Source organism: Mycotypha africana (genome assembly GCF_025528875.1).
Source record: "Mycotypha africana strain NRRL 2978 chromosome Unknown BDF20scaffold_15, whole genome shotgun sequence".
Classification (NCBI taxonomy): Eukaryota; Fungi; Mucoromycota; class Mucoromycetes; order Mucorales; family Mycotyphaceae; genus Mycotypha; species Mycotypha africana.
The window spans coordinates 285,355-297,497 of record NW_026515739.1 but is presented as its reverse complement, the minus strand read 5'-3'; the positions used below and the strand labels follow the sequence as shown (position 1 = coordinate 297,497).

The 12,143-nt window shown below is 37.3% G+C and overlaps 5 protein-coding genes across 5 annotated transcripts; 2 read left to right on the top strand and 3 right to left on the bottom strand.

Moving 5' to 3' along the window:
* Positions 1 to 758: 758 nt before the first annotated feature.
* On the bottom strand, positions 759 to 3,066 carry BDF20DRAFT_900275 (phosphatidic acid phosphatase type 2/haloperoxidase). Its single transcript, XM_053082722.1, has 7 exons — positions 2,667 to 3,066; positions 2,448 to 2,588; positions 2,174 to 2,339; positions 2,026 to 2,096; positions 1,832 to 1,949; positions 1,567 to 1,737; positions 759 to 1,475 (listed from the first exon to the last, which is right to left on the bottom strand). Exons 1-7 carry the CDS (start codon positions 2,871 to 2,873, stop codon positions 1,255 to 1,257), a joined length of 1,095 nt encoding a protein of 364 aa, XP_052931192.1. The 5' UTR covers positions 2,874 to 3,066; the 3' UTR covers positions 759 to 1,254.
* A 620-nt stretch (positions 3,067 to 3,686) lies between these two features.
* On the bottom strand, positions 3,687 to 4,620 carry BDF20DRAFT_840148 (uncharacterized protein; the record flags this gene model as incomplete). Its single annotated transcript, XM_053079355.1, has 5 exons — positions 3,687 to 3,909; positions 4,036 to 4,062; positions 4,222 to 4,273; position 4,385; positions 4,471 to 4,620. 5 exons carry the CDS (start codon positions 4,618 to 4,620, stop codon positions 3,687 to 3,689), a joined length of 453 nt encoding a protein of 150 aa, XP_052931191.1.
* Positions 4,621 to 6,314: 1,694 nt separating this feature from the next.
* Positions 6,315 to 7,670, top strand: BDF20DRAFT_829387 (rab-GTPase-TBC domain-containing protein; the record flags this gene model as incomplete). Its single annotated transcript, XM_053078315.1, has 5 exons — positions 6,315 to 6,474; positions 6,554 to 6,600; positions 6,677 to 6,850; positions 7,013 to 7,411; positions 7,509 to 7,670. Coding segments are annotated over 5 exons (942 nt in total), but the record flags the coding sequence as incomplete, so codon positions are not given.
* A 969-nt stretch (positions 7,671 to 8,639) lies between these two features.
* BDF20DRAFT_829251 (aspartate aminotransferase) lies at positions 8,640 to 10,360 on the top strand (the record flags this gene model as incomplete). Its single annotated transcript, XM_053078307.1, has 6 exons — positions 8,640 to 8,730; positions 8,872 to 9,002; positions 9,089 to 9,217; positions 9,288 to 9,509; positions 9,587 to 9,691; positions 9,764 to 10,360. 6 exons carry the CDS (start codon positions 8,640 to 8,642, stop codon positions 10,358 to 10,360), a joined length of 1,275 nt encoding a protein of 424 aa, XP_052931189.1.
* A 586-nt stretch (positions 10,361 to 10,946) lies between these two features.
* Positions 10,947 to 12,061, bottom strand: BDF20DRAFT_840145 (50S ribosomal protein L30e-like protein; the record flags this gene model as incomplete). Its single annotated transcript, XM_053079354.1, has 2 exons — positions 10,947 to 11,741; positions 12,059 to 12,061. The coding sequence occupies 2 exons, from the start codon at positions 12,059 to 12,061 to the stop codon at positions 10,947 to 10,949; spliced, it is 798 nt and encodes a 265-aa protein (XP_052931188.1).
* Positions 12,062 to 12,143: the final 82 nt, after the last annotated feature.

The following is a 12,143-nucleotide window of genomic DNA, read 5'->3' as shown; positions in this document are numbered from 1 at the left end:
TCCTTTTTGTTCATTCTTCTAGTAAAATTTGACGAATACCACCGTAGAATCGGTTCTAGATTTACGCTTTTCTGGAAATGGTTAGCTGTAATTGACCTTGGTCTTGCAAAATAATAGCTTAGAGTTTCGTTGATCATATATCAAGTAACCAAAAAATCTCTCCCTTGCTAGCGTGCGAGTCCTAATTGAAGGTCTTACTATTCGAGTAGATAAGCCTAATACTTAAGTTTCAAGAGGTTGATTGGAAAAAGATTTAACGTTGTTGTTCCCAATGCACTGTCTTTTTTCAATTCAGTTTTTAAGTGTTCAACATTCGATAAGAATTCTATAAGTGCGAAAGAGTTGCTGCCATACGTCTGAGGAAGCTTAACTTGAACAGTATTGAATTGTCAGTTGAGTGATTTTATTAGCGTGATCATAGGGGAGCAGATACTTTTACAAACCATCTCTATCGGGCACTGTAGACTGCAACAGCAGTTAGAATAATTTCGTGCTTTTTACTACATTTCTGTTGGACAGGTAAAGAGACAAATCTCATCGAAAATTGCTGCATTATAATTTGGTTTGTAAATAGTATTCCATCTTTTGCTCCTTTAATGCAAGCCACTGACGATAATCAAAAAATGATTCAAGCAGACTTCAAGAGTTAAAAGCGTTAGATTACATTGTCAAAAACACCGCGATTTCTACTTGACATTTTTATAACACAAACCCGACTCTGTAAGAGGATATGCCAAAGACCGCTTACTGCAATGCTAAAAGCTGTTGATTCAGTTTCAATGAACGCCGGATTTGGAAAACCACTATATTATACGTATTTGCCTCCTACTTTCGTTTTCGTACCAGGCAGTGAAAGGCTTTTGATTTTTCTTTTTCTTTATTTAAAAATACTTGTATACCAAAATTTTGGACATAAATGCAATTCATTTGTGTCTATACATTAGAATATTAACAGTTTATAGACACAATATATATCAAATGAAAATAAGAACAGATATAACACAATAAACCATTGAAGTAGGTATAGATACATCAGCTTTATCAATCAGCATTATGAATCTATAATAAATGAGTCAAGGGGTGGCATGAACCAACAGAAAATTGAACGGTGTAGCCGTCTTACATATAGAATTACACAATCAAATAGAAAAATAAATAGAAATACAAAAATTTTCTTCAAACAGATCAAGTGCTGACAAAAACCAGGAATTCCTTTCTTCATAAAAATCTTGAACAGATAATTTCTATTCGGCTTTAAGTATGAGATCGGCGACTATTGGAGGGGTGCAAGGTATTCGTTGGTTTACTGACCGAGACATCTTCTCTATGCTTGGCATTGAGTTTGTGTGGTAGCGGTTCGTCGCCTGTTTTAATAGAAGTGTTATAAGTTGTATGACTTTGAGGGTAATCAAAATGTTCAGGTGATGTAGAAGTTGAAGTAAAACTGGTATTTGATATGTGAAGTTGATCAGAATCTGAATAATTATCGATAAACAGAGATGAGTAAACTTTTCGAAAGGGGAAGTATTGAAAGAAAAACCGACTGCATCAAAAAAAAAGACTTACAATCACTATAAGGGCGGCTCAAGCCAGCTTCCAAATCTTCATGGTTATGAGTGCTGTCATTAGGAAATAGATTTTCTGGGGCCTTGATCCTTAGTGGAAATGGTTTGTGACATTGAACATCTGCTAAGGATGGGTAATACTGTCTATAGGCGAAATAAGCAAATACAGTGCCTACACAAGTAGAAGGTTACACGCATGACAAAGGATATTGAGATTTTTCTGATCAGCTAAAATGCGTTTTCATGGTTCTAATTTCTTCCTTTACCTATAATTGCACCAGCAAACACGTCTGTCCAATGATGCCTATAGTCATGCAAACGTGATATGGCGACTAATAAAGCTGCTAGAAATGGAAAGGAGAACACAAAGCCTTTATATGTATGCTAAAGAAGAACATAATACAAATATATGGTAAGCTTCTAATCCATATTCATGAATGCCAAACCATTAATACTTTACTCCTCCTTCATCGAACAAATGCATTTTTCCAGCGAGATAGAATGACAAGTAACCCATACCAGCGAAAGAGACTATTTTTTTAAACAATAAACTCATATATCAATCTTAAGCTTGAACACCAAGACTCACTTCATCAATTGTACTTTACAAGAACTATGCCCACTAGGAAAACTCTTGAACCCGTCTCTAAACTTGTAAGTTGTATGGTCTTCTGTGCAAATTGTATAATTAAGTAAGTGTAACGGTGGGTTTTCGATGTTTGGTGGTGGCTGACATCTATCCAGCATATCCGGTCTAGGTCTACCCACAGTGACCTATAGGAAAGAGAGGAAAGGTTCAAACCACAGGTTAGATGACTAAACCAATCAAAATATTTTCTTGTTGATTCCTTTATCTGGCATGATTTTGTATCTTCTTTTTACCTTGATCACATCTGTTATCATGATGGTCAGCGATAGTGATAATGCTAAACCAAGTAAGGCACTATGAAAATCTAAAAAGCTTCTGCGCACTGCGAGCGCTACAATAGCGATAATAACAATTGGAGCAACAATGGCTATCATCTATCAAATTGAAATTCTTTTTTAGCCGCCAAGTTCTCAGTTATTGTTAGAAAATAGAGTTTAAAATCATTAACTTACAACAAGAGCCCAAACAGGCACTGTTTCATTAACTGTATAGTAGTGCATTAATGCCTCATCATGGATTGAAAATTCTCTATGGTGAGGGTCGACAGAGTCGATAGCAAAGAAAATAATTATCATGATAATGACAAGGACCCAATCTTTGCCATAGCTGATGATGAGACGTTTCTTTAATGAATCTGTGGGTCGAACAAGCCGAAGCATGATTGTTTATTCCAGTTGTTGTGTACCGTTAATGCAAGTTAAATTTCGATTAATTGAAAATTGCTAAAAGTCGTGTCTTTTTCAGAATGAGAAAGGAAAGGTATTATGCCTCTTTTCTCGAATCTGAAGGTATAGAATCCAAAGATACAAAAGGATAGAGAGAGAGAGAAAGGACAAAAGAGACAAAGGAGAACAGAAAAGAAAAGCGTCATTTAAACAAATTAACCCATTATCCATAACAGTATTTGGCTGGTTGCTGAATGGAAATTTTTTCCGCTGTCTTTTTTAGTTTAACCCACACAAATCTACCAAATCAATTACTTTTAGCGGAAATTTGCTAGAAATTCTATCTGTTCGACGATCTCGTTTAACGTTCACAGATATCTTTGTGAATGCCAAGCATATTATCATTGCTAAGCACAATTTTAATGTGAATAGTTGGACAAATAAGTTATTAAATGCAGCCTCAGTGAAATATTATCCTATGTATGTGCCATATCGAAAGTGAGACTTCATTTTGCAAACAAATAAAGTATAATTGCATACCAAAAACCAGTGTTTTGTTGTATATTTGAATCTGCGTCATGGATCCGTCGTCGATCACTGGACTGTGTGTGTATAATAAAAGTTACTTCTATGTGGCAAATTTACGTCATGTCATTAACCAAATTGAGAAAAAGTAATCTTCAGTGGATCATATATTCTATTATGTATTTGGATTTATGGAATGCACAACCCCATCGTATCCTTCTTTTTTTGTTTCATTCGAAAACATAATGCTATTTCAATCTGTAAAATTGGGCTTTAAAAAATTTAGAAATATCTGGGTATCCTTCCGACAAAATCTATCCAGTGATTTAAGAATAGCTTTGGCTTTGGGCCGGGCGTGCTACCATTGTAGAAGCTGCACTTATGCTTCAAGTTTTTGAAATTTTTATCTTTGATGGAGGGGTTTAGTCGTAGATGTGCAAGAAACGGTAGGTTTGATGCTATATAAGCCAAATACTCATGAAGGTGACAGAACTCTGTACATGAGCTATCAAAACAAAACAATAAGTACTTTCGTTGTCAAAAGAAACCTCTCTGATCGGGTAGAACCTTTCTATGAATTGTTGTGCTAGCACCAAAAGACAGTGGAATTAGCCGTGATAGTCATGCTAACCTCCCTGCGTCGTATTTTTGAAGCTGACTGTAATTTTGTGGTAGGTTGATGATACAGTCATGTTTGCAAGCAATCAATGATAATTGTATGAAGCAGCAAGAAGAATGGTGGTATTAGAATACGGAATATTTATCCTAAACGAGCACATACTATTGAAGCTAAATAAGACTTGAGTGTGTTAAGCACCTGCTGTCTTCATTTAATATGCACAATCTGTGTATAAGGATGACTGCAACGTCTGAAAAGAATATTTTATAAATAGGCAGGTCGCTCTCTCACAATCTTTTTTTTTTCGGATACTTGTTCCAGACTCCTTTCTCCATTTTATCACATCTAGATATCATTTTACCCTAAAAATTAACAAAATTAAGGAGTATAGCATGATGTGATCAAAAAAGTAATTTAATTGCTTGTTAAGACTCTCTTTATTTGTACATCAACCATGCAAACACGTAACTTGCCTACTAACTCCACTAGCAAATATTGTACAGCCTGTGATCTCTGAGTCTCAGTCGGAGCTAAATTTGAGCAGTTGCCATCAAGCTGTTGAATGGTATGATCGAGGAAGTTACAGATGATTAACATGATGAGTTGATTACAACAATCTATCATATCATTGTTTGATATCATAGAGAGCAAGCGTGTAAATTTGATAGAGCAATTCATTTTTGGCTAGAGTATTATCATCTGCTGCTACCAAATACAACGTTTTAACCAAAATATTATGTCCCAATTCCCTCGAATAAGTGTACCATTTAGCCCCTGAAGAAATAAATGTGTGTTGTCTAATAAGGAAAGCAAGTGAATTGTCTGTGTCTCATAAGAAGTATAAAATGTATTGGAATCTGGCAGATGTTTGACAGCTCTTCAGTAATGAAGTGCGGTAGTTGGGAGTTCTAGACTGTAACACACCGTGTGGCAAACCCTAGATTTGTGAACATTAATGGTTGCTAAATTAATCTTTGCAGTAGAGTTATTTAGAAGCAGCATTTTTTCTGGTAAAAGTGCATGCTAGCTCGCTTCGAGCTGTTTTTCTTCTTCTTTTTTTCACGTATAAAAAGAAAAAAGATACATTCGACCTCCTTACAGCCCTCTTCTCCATATTAATTTATCTTTTACATTTAAACTTTGCTGCCTAAGGTTTTTTAAAAAGTTTCAGTCTCATTATTACAGCTTGAAAGCAGCTTTGTTCTATCTTTTGCTATTCAGACTGTAAACTCTACTCCCTTTTCTAATGTCCTTTCCTGCACGATCTCCAGCAACAGTAGATGAGACAGGCTATAAAAAATATAAAGGCAGAAATAGATCTTCATCGTTCACTCACTATGCAACATTAACAAACGCTTTACAGCATGTACATAACAACGGCAATAGCAATGCTAATGCAAACAAATATACGTCTTTACTGTCATCTTCGGGTATAGCAGTAGCATCGACTGCCAGAAGTAGTTTGAACCGAATGCCCAGCTATGATTTTACCAATATGAAGGGAAGCACAAGCCTAAGTACTAGTAGCAGCAGTACTTTAAGCCAACTACATCAAAACGATAATCGTGCTATAGACGTTAAAAGATTTCAACCAAGTACATCTCAAAGTAATTTTTTGACAGTTAATACCCAATTTGGACATGGTGCAGCTTCTTCTAATGAAGAATCAGGGGGATCCGACGATGAAGGACTAGAAGATGAGCTTATTGACATTTACACTTATGACAGTGAACGTAAACAAGAGATATCCAGTCGAACTTATCCGTCGTCAACAACAGTAGAGCAACATACATTTGTAGGTAAGATTAATCTCAACAACAATGAAAGATGCTTGATATATGCAAGCCTATTTTATTAACAAAAAAACTATTTTTCTTTTCCTCTCTTTTATTGAAGAGTCACCAACTCCACTTTCAACTTTTACAGAAAATAAGAGCCACCACCAAAGTAGAAGTCTCGCACATTCTTTCAAAGAAAAATTAAACATAACGTCGCGTAAAAGTACAACAATATCACCCAGTGGGAAAAAAGGCTTTCACCTCGCCGGCAATAATAGTAATAATAGTCGAGCGAATAGCGGTGTGTTCAATACTTTTTTAAACCATACTACGCAAAAGAATAATACTACAGGCTCTACTTCAGCTACACCACAGCAACAGCAACTTTATGATGATGGATCAGCACAAACATACCCGCCTCCTCAAAGACAAAGTAACAAAAGGTGAATAAGAGATTAATTTAATATGGTTTAGAAGGCCTTAGAATACGTCATTAAGCAAATTTGTGACTATAGAGATCAATATGGCTTTTTAAAAAGTTCTCAATGGATATCTGATGAAGCTTACAATGAGTTTGAGAGTTACTATGAACCCATTATTAAAAGACGTCAACAAAAATGGCGACAGTTGTTATGCGAGAACAATGAACAATGGCCTCCAAGAAGTAATAAATGTGAGAATCGAATTAGAGTAAAGGAAATTTGAAAAACCGAAGATAAAAGGCTAATAATTCACCTTCTTTCCGTCTCTAGTGAAAAGATATATTCGAAAAGGTATACCAGTAGAACTTAGAGGACAGGTTAGAGAAAAGAAAACGTTATGCCTACCCTTTATAGCGATGCTTAAAGTAGAGTCTATTTTTCTACGTTATTCAGGCTTGGTTGCATTATAGCGGAGCCAAAGCAAAATTGGAAGCAAATGAAGGTGTTTATGACAAGCTTATCCAGAAAGCAGAGGCATTAGGCAATAACAATGAAAATCTTGATATCATTGAAAGAGATTTACATCGAACGTTTCCCGAAAATGATCGATTCCGACCCAATACCACTGTTGAAATTGAACAACAACAACAACAACAACAACAACAACAACAACAACAGCAACAGCAAAGTATACCATCCACTACGAACAACTCGAGCAATATACCATCACAAACTATATCGAATACTACGGCCACATCGTCTGTGTCGGCATCATCCAAAGATATAAAGCAGCAACCTGCCATTATCCAATCTCTCAGAAGAGTCTTACTTGCATTTTCTGTTCATTCACCTTCCATTGGTTATTGCCAGTCCCTCAATTACATTGCAGGCATGTTGCTCTTATTTCTCAGTGAAGAGGAGGCCTTTTGGACATTTGTGACACTAATTCATGATATTCTGCCACCTAATATCTATGATGTGACCATGGAAGGTGCTAATATTGATCAGCATGTGCTCATGATACTACTTTCAGAAAGATACCCGCATATTTGGAATAGATTATCTGGTGGGAAAACGTTCTGGCAATGTGAGGATGAAGAGGGAGACCACGTGGGTGGTATGCCTACTTGCTCTCTAGTGACCAGTCATTGGTTCTTGACACTTTTCATCAATATTTTACCGGTTGAGGTAAGCTAGATCATAAAACAGCAACTTGTATACTACCTAAGGAACATCTGTTTAACAAACACAATTGACTTTTTCTCTGCTAATCATACTTTTGCAGAGTGTTTTACGCGTTTGGGATTGCTTGTTCTATGACGGACAAAAGGTACTCTTCAGGGTAGCTTTAGGGATCTTTAAATTGAACGAAAATGAAATTTTATCTGTACAGGATCCTTTGGAAGTTTTTCAAGTCGTTCAGGTAAACGGGCGCAAATTAAACTAGGTTTTATTGCTTTACAAATCAATGTGTCCAACATACTCTCCTTCATAGAATATGCCGAAACGTATGGTAGATTGCCACAAACTCATTGATGGTACCTATCTTCAATATGCCTCAACTACTCGGGTGAGCGAAGATGAAATTAGAGAACGTCGAGAACTATTCAAGAGAAGAAGGGATGAGAGGCGTAGAAATATACCTGTAGAAAAGAGGGGAAAGCTACTAAAAAGAGGCACAGTTCGTGGTGCTATTATCCATCGAGCAAAAGAAGCAAAATATTTTGTAGAAAGAGCGAAAACTGTGCGAAAAGGATCGTAATCCTACATATACCTGACAAGCCTGTAATAAAGAACAATGGATAACTCGTAATAAAAATGATCAGCATGTAATCAAAAGGCAATTGCGATTGCCCGTTGTTCGCTAGCATCTGGACAATGTGAGTACCTTGCTTTTTGAAATCGCTATTATGGGAAAGTTCGAGTGCCAAAGGAAGAAGGTCCTTTTGTTTTCAGTTCCAAGCTTTATTTGTAATTAAATTGTGTATACATAACAATTCTTCGGCTTTGCGGCAAAGTAAACTTTGTATCCGTAATGGAAGCTTACATTAGAGTTGTAGCCAGTTGTTGAGGAAGAAGCCCATTGAATCGAAAAAGCTTCTAACAGCTCACTTCCTGTCCACTTCCGTCAGTGAAACCGATGTATGTAACTCATTTCGACAGAAACTGGAGATGTGAATTGCCGCTGCTGCCAATTATAGCTATTTGTAACTTTCTTTTTCACCTGTGCCTTTTACGGAAGCAATCGTGTCAAAATTTATTTTAAAAGATCTGTGCAACAAGGATAGGCATTTTCTTCCTTTCTTTTTTTCCATATAAATTCTGTTTGATTTCTTTGCTTTTCACAGCTTTCTTCTTTTTTTTTTTTTCTGCTTTAGAAAACTTTGTATAAAAAGATCACACCGTTCTTTAAAGAATGCTCTCCTCAATTGCCCGCACTACTTTCAAGCCTACTACTCGCATTGCTTCCCGTGCATTTGTCTCTACATGGAACGCTGTTCCTCAAGGTAAGTTACCTTTCAACTTAACGAGGGTAGAACAATGGAAGAGTTTTCCATTGATATCAAAAAGTGTTCATCAAATCAATTACCCCGCACCTTGTGCATATTTGTTTCATATCTGACTTTATTCTTGTATGATTGCATTAGGCCCCCCTGATGCTATCTTGGGCGTTACTGAAGCCTATAAGAAGGATACTTCACCCAACAAGATGAATTTGGGTGTTGGTGCTTACCGTGATGACGGAGGTAAGCCTTTCGTCCTCAATGCAGTCAAGAAGGTAAAAGAGAGATAGGAGTAGATTAGCTCCTTATAATAGGAATATTTGTGAAAAGTGATGAGGAACCTCACAAATTCCGTTGACAGGCTGAACAATACATGATCGGACAAAATATGGATAAAGAATATGCTGGCATTACTGGCGTTCCCTCTTTCACTAAAGCGGCTGGTGCTCTTGCCTATGGTGATGATAGCTCTGTGATCTCTGAAAATAGAGTAAGTGCTTTTTTTGGAAGTGTCTTTTGTAGTTGATAATGTTGTAGATAATTGACAAGCAGTGTTATAGCTTGCTATTGCTCAATCCATTTCCGGTACTGGTGCTCTTCGTGTTGGTGCTGAATTTCTCAATGCTTGGTATCCTCATGCCAAGAACATCGTTGTTCCTAATCCTACTTGGGGTAACCATATTCCTATCATGAAGAATGCTGGTCTTTCGTTGGAAAAATACACTTATTTCGATAAGAGCACCAACGGTCTTAATATTGACGGCATGTTAGAAGACCTTCACGTAAGTGAGAAAGAAAGAGAAACTAAATCGGCTTACCATCGGATAAATGCTAACGTTGACCTAAAACTGATTTATAGAAAGCTCCCAAAAATACAGTTGTTCTGCTCCATGCTTGTGCTCATAACCCTACCGGCGTTGACCCCACCAAGGAGCAATGGGATCAAATTTCTCAAGTTATTAAGGTAAGCTTCTATTCAACTTCAGACAGCAAAAAGAAAATTCGAACCTTTACTAAAGCATATGATTTCATGCAGGAAAGAGGACACTTCCCCTTCTTCGATATGGCTTACCAAGGTTTTGCCTCCGGCGATTGCACCCGTGATGCCTATGCTCTCCGCAAATTCGTTGCTGAAGGCCATCAGGTTATCTTGGCTCAATCCTTTGCCAAGAATATGGGCCTCTACGGTGAACGTGTAGGCTCTTTCTCTGTTGTATGTGCTGATGCTGAAGAAAAGTCTCGCATTGATTCTCAACTCAAGATTATCATTCGTCCCATGTACTCCAACCCTCCTATTCATGGTGCTCATATCGTTAGCACTGTCTTGAACACTCCTGAATTAAAGCAAGAATGGCTTGGAGAAGTCAAACATATGGCTGACCGTATCATTTCTATGAGAACCAAACTAAGAAACCATCTTGAAAATGATTTTGGATCCAAGAAGAGCTGGAACCATATCACTGATCAAATTGGTATGTTCTGTTATTCTGGTATGACACCTCAACAAGTTGAGAAGATCAAGTCAGACTGGCACGTTTATTTGACTCAAGACGGCAGAATCTCCATGGCCGGTATCTCTTCCTCTAATGTCAAATATCTTGCTGAGGCCATTCACAATGTCACCAAGGACTAATAACTAACATCGTGTGATTTTTTGACGTATATCTCCCTTTTCCGACTCTTTACCGTAAACTTTTCTGTTCATTTCCATATCAACCCTATAATGTAAACTTGTAATATAATTTTTTTTTGTTAGATTGTCATACCGAGAATTTACAACTTTTTGACGACTCATGATGAGTTATAGTTTATACAACAATTTAAGCGTTCTTGTGTAATGTACCTTCCATTGATAAAACGGGTGCAAAAGATAAGAAACAAGAAATTAAAGTGCAGAATCGAAAATTGCCGATCCATGTGAATGTGTAATCATAGTCGTACTTCCGAGGTGTGAAAATTGTGATAAGGCAGGCCCTTTGATCATTATTGAACATAATTTAATCCTTTACAATCAAAACTGCAGATGAACAATTCACCCGTACTTACTCAATATCAAGCACACCGCACAAATAAAGAAAAAATCATAAAGATACATACAAAAACGGGTTTATTTACAAATTAAATACCATAATACTATTACAAAGATGCTATAAGAGGATATACAGAAACGAGGCAGATTTAAGAGAAGAAGTATTTATTCAAAAAGGTTCAGAAATAAATTATTGACGAGCAGCAATTTCCTTAGCGGCAATAGCAGCACGCTTAGCCATCTTGGCATTGGATTTGGGACCCATGATACCACCACCCCAATGGCGACGGACTTCATCCCACTTCTCCGTGAAGTTAGCATTGACAGCAGAAACGAGATTAGCCAATTCAGCCTTATCAGCTTCAGAGACTTCAGTCAAAGCCAAAGCAGTGGCAGTCTTCTTGTGAACCAATTGACCAAGACGAGCTTTACCCTTGACAATACAGTAAGGAACACCCATCTTACGGCAAAGGGCAGGAAGCCAGAGGACCAATTCGATGGGATCAACATCATCGGCAATGACAACCAATTGAGCCTTCTTGGCTTCGACAAGAGCGGTGATGTGATTGATACCATACTTGACGACAACAGGCTTATCAGTCTTGGGAACTTCCTTCTTTTCAGCCTTGGCGGCAGCAATAGAACGAAGACGTTCCTTCTTTTCAGTCTTGCTTTCAGGTCTGTACTTGTGCATCAACTTGAAGAGTTGAGTAGCAGTGTTCTTGTCAAGAACGTGAGTGAATTGGTTGATAGCAGGAGGGACCTTGAGACGTTGGTAGATGATCTTCTTTTGACGTTGAAGACGGACGTAATGAGGCCACTTGACGAAGCGAGAGACATCACGCTTGGGTTGAACATCTTGACCAATACCGAAGTTCTTGGGAGTCTTTTCGATCAAAGGGTTGGTGTTCTTGGGAGTCTGCTTACCCTTAACAGCATAAGGAGAAGGGGCGACCTTTTTGCCAACGGATTTCTTTGTAGCAGGCTGTCATGGAGTGATAATGGTTTGATATCAGATTCAAATTTCTTAAGAAAATTCACAACTCTGATAAAACTACACTCTAACTAGCTGGATATTTCGCCTTCAAAAGCGAAGAGCAAAATAACGACCAGCTCAGCCAGATAAATAGGATAATCTTTATAACCCCTTTGATTGCCAATTCAAATTGATGAAAGATTACATCAAGCCTCAAAAATTGAGTCCATCCTTTGCATCCATACAATACAAATTCTTGGTGCTTTACAGGGAGATAATCCAAGTGAAGTTTTTAAAACTGTTTGATAAGGGATGTTTTAACTTACCATGACTGATGGATGTATTCGTTTAGTCAGAAGTGGATGAAAAAAGAAAGATTTTTTCAAAAATAGGTCTTGAGCGCTTTTGAAG